General features: G+C 36.2%; 1 protein-coding gene and 1 long non-coding RNA gene across 2 annotated transcripts; one reads left to right on the top strand and one right to left on the bottom strand.

Annotated features, from left to right (window-relative positions):
• Positions 1 to 614: 614 nt before the first annotated feature.
• LOC111785315 lies at positions 615 to 4,437 on the bottom strand. The gene is made up of 3 exons (XR_002813655.1): positions 4,266 to 4,437; positions 982 to 1,157; positions 615 to 849 (listed from the first exon to the last, which is right to left on the bottom strand). It is a non-coding gene; the product is annotated as an uncharacterized LOC111785315 (long non-coding RNA).
• A 720-nt stretch (positions 4,438 to 5,157) lies between these two features.
• LOC111785318 (ABC transporter F family member 1-like) lies at positions 5,158 to 8,643 on the top strand (the record flags this gene model as incomplete). Its single annotated transcript, XM_023665728.1, is given in 6 exon segments — positions 5,158 to 5,343; positions 5,427 to 5,653; positions 6,153 to 6,226; positions 6,317 to 6,527; positions 6,604 to 6,838; positions 7,621 to 8,643. Coding segments are annotated over 5 exon segments (1,762 nt in total), but the record flags the coding sequence as incomplete, so codon positions are not given.
• Between the last annotated feature and the right edge of the window lie 95 nt (positions 8,644 to 8,738).

The raw sequence follows: 8,738 nt of genomic DNA, 5'->3' as shown, positions 1-8,738 counted from the left end.
TTTTTTTTTTTTTTTTTTTTAATATTGATCAGTATTCAGGCAAGCTTGCACGCACTTCAACTGATATCACCAGACGTTAATGATTATGCAAACAAACAAATCAGATGAAAATTAAGCATTTTATTGGTAAGTAACAAAGTAAATCATTGGACAGAATTGCAATAAATTAAAGGCTTTCCATCCTCAAAATTGCATGAATAAAATATTTCACCAGTCATTACTCAAGTTCATACGGAAACATTAAAGCTTAAAGAACCAGCAAATAAAGTAGAGAAACTTCTATTATATTAATTATTCATCACGATAGATTTGTTAACTTTATAAATAATCCTGGTTAGGTTGCAATTGAGCTTCAATTCAACAGATTAACGATAAAGAGAGATTGAATCCATTAAGAAAGAAAGCTGGCTCCAGCTTGAACCAGGGATGCAGATTGGGCACATGATGAAATAATTAATAAAGCAAACACACGCTATAAGGATATGCATAATATCTAATTAAGTACATTTAGGCTTAGCGGTAGCCATTTCCAACAAAAAAGATAAATAAAATCACACCAAGTCAAGAAAACAAAAGAGGAAAAGAAAAACATTTGAACTTTTTATAAGCGTTGCAATATTCGTATGCATGAGAAAATCAAAGATTTTAGCTCAAGTGGAGCCTGACCTGAATGTTCAGAGATTGTGAAACTTGAATTATCAATCAATGAGCTCCAAGGAAGAACGTAACAAGAACCCACAAATATAATATAAACAATCGAATTCCCACAGACCTAAACTTATCTACATGAATGATAAGCAGCCCAACAAATGATTCAGTACAAAACAGGACATCCGGCAACGTAAAGCTCTGCAAAATTTAGAGAAAAATACTAGAATCTTAAGGAATCTCAATTCTAAATGATGAAAATAAGGCAGCCAATTCAGTTTCAAATAGAAGGAACCTGAGGAAGACTGGAGTGTTTGGGACGAAATAGCTAACCTTGGTATACTTGCATACAAACTGGAGACATGAAGACGGGAACTTTGGAGTTGAAAGAATGAAAAACCATGAAAGAACGCTTGAGAAATCAACAGAAGAGCAAATAAGCCCCCTCCAAAAACGAATCCGCCAATGGTTTGGTCAAGTTTTTTTCCCCACCTCCTCTTCTTTATGACCTTATAATTAATATCATGAATGAAAGTCATGTATCAAACGCTAAACAAACTTTTTGGCTATTCAAATTAAAGCACTTTTAAACCTTTTTTGTCTCCCTCGTACAATTGGAAACAACCTTTTGCAATAGTGATTCGTTATGAAATTACAAACTTAGGATTTAATGCCTTACAAAATTTATGAAATTCTTCATTTACAAACTTAAATGGCAATTCATTCAATAGGACCATACAAGCAAACATCGTTAAATAATTCTCTTGAGTGAAAGATTAGTTATCAAATTACATTTAGAATCTACTTCAACATAATTCTTTAACTTCTATACTTCTTACATTTCTCCTGAGTGCCTTTTAAAATTTGTTGCCCCATTTCCCCTAAGAATCACGTGCATATGTAGCCCGGTGATATTTATGCTAAATTAATAAAAATACCCTCGAACTTTGTACTTTGCATCAAAAATATTCTTGAACTTTCAAAAGTTTCAATAATACCCTTAACTATTGACAAAAGTTCAAAAATATTCTAACCATTAGTTTTGGATGGAACTATTAGTACTTTGTTCTAAAAATACACTTTAACTTTCAAAAGTTTTATTAATGTCCTTGAACTTTTTTAAAAAGTTCAAAAGTACCCTTACCGTTAATACCACATTATAAAAATACCCATAAACTTTCAAAAGTAGAATTGATACCCTTAACCTTAAACAAGTTCTTACTGTTAATATATGGACGTAAACTGTTTATCTACACCCTATATAAAAATTTCCTTCTTTAATTTCATCTCTCTCCTCTACTTCAACCTATGGCTCAACAATTTCTCGTTTTTCTCTTGATTCTTGAATATCCTCTTATTCTCCATCTTTTGTTCCTCAATCTTTAAAACTTCCCTCATTTCTCTTTTTTTCTCTTCTTAAATATCAAAACTCTAAATGAAAAGGAGAAGTTTTCTCATTGTTGAGCATTTCTAAACATAAATATGAAACATTAATACCCAAATAGGCAATTTGAAAACATATTGTCTATTTGGGTGATGAAATTTTTTGTGTTTATGTCTAGAAATGCTCACAAATGAGAGATTTCCACCAAAGTTTTGTTATTTAAAAAGAGTAAAAAAGAAAAGAAAATAAATGGGAGAATTTTTAGAGATGGTGGAAAAGAAGGGGGATAATAGGATATTCGAGAAGTGAGAAAAAAAAAAAAAGAAATGAGAAACTGTTGAGTCAGGGTAAAAGCAAAGAAGAGAGAGACAATCAAAGAGGGAGGTGATCTATGGGGTGAAGATAAACTATTTTCGTTTATATACCAACTCTAGAAACTTATTAAAAAAATTTAAGTTATGGTATTAATGCTACTTTTGAAAAAAGTTCATAGGTATTTTTAAAATTTTTAAAAAAATTTATGGGTATTTTTTATGTTTTTAGAAAAGTTTAAGGGTATTAATGAAACTTTGGAAAGTTCAAGGATATTTTTGAAATAGTTTTAAAAGTTCAAAGATATATTTGAAACAAAATACTAATGGTTGTCCTCCAAAACTAATGGTAAGGGTAGGTATTTTTTTAACTTTTATTTTAGTTTAAAGGTATTATTGAAACTTTTAAAAGTTCAAAAGTATTTTGAGACAATGTGAAAAGTTGAGAGCATTTTTATTAATTTAGCCTAATATTTATAAGCAGCCCTATGAAATTCAGGATAGCATCCCTCTACTTCAGTAAAATGCTCTCAAACATCTGAATATTGTTTAGTAGGTTTTCTTGTCCTTGATAATCCTGCTTTACCACCAACAAGTGAATTAGGATATCATTTTCAACTTAACGAAGAGTTCGACTAGAATAACTTTGTTTAGAAGTCTCAGAGATGAAGCCATCCTAGGACAAAAATACAACCAACACATGAGTACTCGATTTCTAGAGTTGCTAGAGTAAAAGGCTCATGGGGTTTCTTTAGAAAGAAATCACTTCTTACTTAGAGTAAGCCAGAGCCTAAAACATTGTTAACACGGCTATATATGCAACTTTCTACTCGCATACATACACATGTATGAGATGATCTTTGGAAGCAGTAGAAGTGGAACCTAATTAGAACTTGAAAAGAAACAGAGAAGCTAACAACAAACAAAACACACATAGAGCAAAACATTTGGATCTTAACTACTAAAATTGTAAAAGCCCAAACCCACCGCTAGCAACTATTGTCCGCTTTGACTCGTTACTATCGTTGTCAGTTTCACGATTTCAATACACGTCTATTAGGAAGAGGTTTTTACACCTTATAAGGAATGGTTCGTTCTCCTCTCCAACCGATATGGGATCTCACAATCCAATCCCTTAGGGGTCAGCGTTCTCACTGGCACACCGTTCGGTGTCTAGCTCTAATACCATTTGTAACAACCGAAACCCACCGCTAGCAGATATTGTTCGTTTTGGCCCATTACGTATCCCTATCAGTCTCAGTGTTTTAAAACACGTCTATTAGGGTGAGGTTTCCACATCCTTATAAAAAATGCTTCGTTTTCGTCTCCAACCAATGTGGGATCTCACAAAAATGGAATCTAATTACTTCTAATAATGTACCCTTTAGCTGCCAATAAACTACCCAGGTTAAGAAATGGAAGGAAGCAACCCAAATGCAATAGTAACATTAGTTTAACACAAACTAATGGCATCTCAGTTGTAAAACAAAGAGATCAGACAAACAATCCACGCACGTCATTGGTTGTGACTAATCCAGACAAACTTCTCATTCGCTCGATACTAAAACATCACAGGTAGACTAATCCATCATGGAGGAAAGTTTGTGACCAATTTCTCATTCGCGTGATACTAACATGTGAACAAAATCAGATCCACAAACAATGGATGTTACTACAAGGTATGCGGCTTAGTGATGAGTTGTTTCAGAAACAGTCAAAAATTGGTAAAAACAAAATTGTAAATACAAACAAGAACGAAGAAGAGAACACAGAATAGGAAAATAACGGATTTGTCCCAATAATCACTGTTCCTTCTTCCCCCTCTTCTTATTAAATCGGGGTTATAATGGGTTTTAAAGTGGGGTGGAATCCGAAGGGCAGACTAATTTATTCAAAAAGCCACCGGTGACCAGAAAACTAACCTTAACATCGTCGGAGACGGAAATTGAACGACATCGAGGCGATCACATGCGGAGAGAGGGAGCGATATCCACGGCGGCAAAGCGCGCGCGCCTAAGCAAGGAGAGAGGGAGATCGAACGACGACGAGACGATAGTGCGATAGAATCGGTTCGGTTCTTAAACTCATTAAACCGTGAATTAATAATGATATTTAAAATAATTATATCAATTCGCGCCACACTTGAAAATACATGTCCAAACTTATAGATATATCAATTAAAATTTTAAACCTTCTAAATCATATATTTAAAATAATTAATAATTTTTTTTGAATTAAACGATGTTTTAACACACATCTAATAATTTAAAATCACCAAAACCCTAATTATCAATTTTTTAAATCCTAAAATATACCTGAACATCCTAGATGAAGTATTAAATATGGATTAATTTATATCGAATATTAAGAGGTAAAAAGAATTAGCTTCGTACTCTGTATTTAAACACTCTAAACATATCTAGATGTTCTTGACAGGTAACACTCACTCGAGCATTTTGATTTTGCAATGAAGTTTTGTCGTCAAACCCAACATGTTTCATTAAAAAAAAAAAAAAAATATATATATATATATATACACGTTTCTCAAAATTTAAATGCATATAACTGGGCCAAATCCTTAAGCCCATGGGCTTCCTAATGGGTGGAAGAAATCTTCTATAATTGGGCCAAATCCTTAAGGTCATGTTCTCTTTAACCAGCCCAATGTCGGTGCCACGTGAATTCTCGTATTTACCCTCATAGCCCAATTTCAGTCGGCTACGCAACCAACCAGAAGTAGATCTTCGTGGAGGACACGTGGAATCATCAAGGACTCCTATAAATATGATCCAAAAGCCTTCCTTTTTCGGAACCTTGAACCCTTGATCCGCATCGCATTACGCGTCGTAGGTCTGATAAAAGGCCCACAACAAAAGCGCCGTGAGAGACGAAGAGCGACTTCTTCAAGCCCTAGATCTGCTTCCTCTTCTCACTCGCGCCTCTTAGCTCGCTCTATCGTTCTCGTATTCCCTTTGATCTTCTTTCTCTCCGTTTCCCCAGGTATGTATTGGGGATTATTCACGATGTTTCTGATTTCGTTTTCATTGTGCTTTTAGGGTTTTTTTTAATTTTTTAATCTTTAGGGTTAAGGATGGTTTCCGACGCGAGCAAGAAGAAAGCGGCCCAGAAGAAGGCAGCTGCGGCGGCTAAGCGAGGAGGAAAAGCAGCGGCGGCCGCTTCTTCCAAGGCGGCATCTGCCGATTCGCAGAATGGAGTTGATAAGTTGGCGAATGGAGTTGACGCTCTTCAGTTATCTGATCGTACTTGTACTGGTGTGCTTTGCTCACATCCTCTCTCCAGGGACATCAGAGTAAGCCCTGATTTGATTCCAGAATCAGAATCATGATATAGCTATTAATTCTTTTTTTCAAGAAAAAAAAGAGCCATTGGCTATAATACCTGGATGAATATTTTAATTCACTTTTTTATACGTTTATCATGCTTACGTTGTCTTCGTCCGTGTTCTATTGCTTTAAACTTTGTTGGGAAAAAATAATTCTTCGTTGCATTGTTATTTTTCCTCAACAGAACTCATTGGAACAGTTGTTTATCGATGAATCGTCTGTTTGAGAATGCATTAGTAGGCTAGGTGACATCTAATTGTCCTCTAAAATATTCTTTTATTTTGAAAAGAACTGCTACTGGTTTATTTTTCTTGAGATCTCCTAGGACTATCCATTTGTTTAGCATATGAATATTGAACTTGAGTCGTTCATATTCCTTGCTGATATACTTGGAAGCGATGTTGTGCTATTAGGGAGGTGTAAGTGATGACGCTGGTAATGTCCTTACATTCGTGCTTTTTGCAGATAGAGTCTTTATCAGTTACCTTTCATGGGCATGACCTTATCGTTGATTCTGAGCTGGAGCTCAACTATGGCAGGTTTGCTTGTAATAATGAGCTGGCATAAATAGTTTCTAATTCCACATTGATTCTTGTGCTTGATGTTCAATATTTACAAATTTTTTTCAGACGTTATGGTTTGCTTGGATTAAATGGATGTGGGAAATCTACACTTCTTTCGGCAATAGGTTGCCGAGAGCTTCCTATTCCAGAGCACATGGATATATATCACCTTACACGAGAGATTGAAGCTTCTGACATGTCTTCACTTGAAGCTATTATAAGTTGTGATGAGGAAAGGTTGCAGTTAGAGAAGGAGGCAGAAACTTTGGCTGCACAAGTATGTTGATTACAATAGTCTCCATGTTCTAAAGAATTTACTAGTGCTCATTATTCACTGTTCTATTTTAATTTAGGATGATGGAGGTGGAGAGCAGCTTGATCGTATCTATGAACGTTTAGAAGCACTGGATGCAGCAACTGCAGAAAAACGTGCTGCTGAAATCCTGTATGGTCTTGGGTTTGACAAGCAGATGCAAGCTAAGAAAACCCGGGACTTCTCTGGTGGTTGGAGGATGAGGATTGCCTTGGCACGTGCCCTATTCATGAATCCCACCATCCTTCTACTGGATGAACCAACTAATCATCTAGGTATTAATGTTTCGTGCTTTCTTGTTTTGCTGATTGAGTGGTGGTGGTGAATTAATATCTTTTCAGTTATCACCCTATGAAAGAAATAAGTAGGTTTTGAGTTTTATGAACTTANTTTCTTGTTTTGCTGATTGAGTGGTGGTGGTGAATTAATATCTATTAATATCTTTTCAGTTATCACCCTATGAAAGAAATAAGTAGGTTTTGAGTTTTATAATATTGATGTTGAACTTGGATTTGGATAATTAGTGCAAGTGCTTTGCTGGTACACCGATTGGCTGATCATTCTGGTTCTTGCTATTATCAATCTCACAGCCTTTAGATTCCTTGGGGAACATACATACTGATCCAGTGAGCCCATTTCTAGGGAATACAAGCGTACTCCCTTTGCAGTGGATATATATGTACTACTTCTAAATATACAAAAAAAATAGCAAGAGCTGTGGAATTTAAGTGCAGCCTTTTATTTGTTCATTGAATTATTTAGTATATCATTTCTGCNGGGGAACATACATACTGATCCAGTGAGCCCATTTCTAGGGAATTCAAGCGTACTCCCTTTGCAGTGGATATATATGTACTACTTCTAAATATACAAATAAATTAGCAACAGCCGTGGAATTAAAGTGCAACCTTTTATTTGTTCATTGAATTATTTAGTATATAATTTCTGGNTATTTGTTCATTGAATTATTTAGTATATCATTTCTGCCTTATCAATTGTTTTATTGCTGAAAATGAGGTATCTGATGAGCAACTGTTCTATTTTTTTGTAATGATAGATCTGGAGGCTTGTGTCTGGCTAGAAGAGAACTTGAAGAAGTTTGACCGGATCCTGGTTGTGGTTTCGCATTCCCAGGACTTCCTTAACGGTGTGTGCACAAACATTATCCACATGCAGAACAGAAAATTGAAGATCTACACAGGTAACTATGATCAGTATGTTCAGACCCGTGCTGACCTGGAAGAAAACCAGATGAAAATGTACAAGTGGGAGCAGGATCAGATTGCTTCCATGAAGGAGTATATTGCCAGATTTGGGCACGGGTCAGCAAAACTAGCCCGACAGGCACAGAGTAAGGAGAAAACACTGGCAAAAATGGAGAGGGGTGGGCTTACTGAAAAGGTGGTGAGAGACAAGGTTCTTGTCTTCCGCTTTGTTGATGTTGGAAAGCTTCCCCCTCCTGTTCTTCAGTTTTCGGAAGCAACGTTCGGCTATACCCCTGATAATCTCATCTATACAAACCTTGACTTTGGAGTTGACTTGGACTCTCGGATAGCTTTGGTTGGACCTAATGGTGCCGGAAAGAGTACGCTTTTGAAGCTGATGACTGGGGACCTGGTTCCTCTGGAGGGCATGGTTAGACGACATAATCACCTTAGAATTGCCCAGTTTCATCAACATTTAACTGAGAAACTAGACATGGAAATGTCTGCTCTCCAGTTTATGATAAAAGAGTACCCAGGAAATGAGGAAGAGAAGATGAGAGGAGCAATTGGGAAGTTTGGGCTCTCCGGTAAAGCTCAAGTGATGCCAATGAAAAATTTGTCTGATGGGCAGAGGAGCCGTGTTATATTTGCCTGGTTAGCATGGAGACAACCCCACTTATTACTGCTTGATGAGCCCACTAATCATTTGGATATCGAGACAATTGACTCATTGGCCGAGGCATTGAATGAGTGGGATGGAGGTTTGGTTCTTGTAAGCCATGATTTTAGACTTATAAACCAAGTCGCCCAAGAGATATGGGTGTGTGAGAATCAAGCTGTAACCAGGTGGGAGGGTGACATTATGGACTTCAAGGCACATTTGAAGAAGAAGGCTGGGTTCTAATTGAAGCTGTATAACTCGTGAGTTTTCGTTATTATTGAAATCTACAGTGTAGACCATCGCTTAGGG

Source organism: Cucurbita pepo, unplaced genomic scaffold (genome assembly GCF_002806865.2).
Source record: "Cucurbita pepo subsp. pepo cultivar mu-cu-16 unplaced genomic scaffold, ASM280686v2 Cp4.1_scaffold000449, whole genome shotgun sequence".
NCBI classification, from domain to species: domain Eukaryota; kingdom Viridiplantae; phylum Streptophyta; class Magnoliopsida; order Cucurbitales; family Cucurbitaceae; genus Cucurbita; species Cucurbita pepo.
This window is presented reverse-complemented; position numbering and strand designations above follow the sequence as displayed.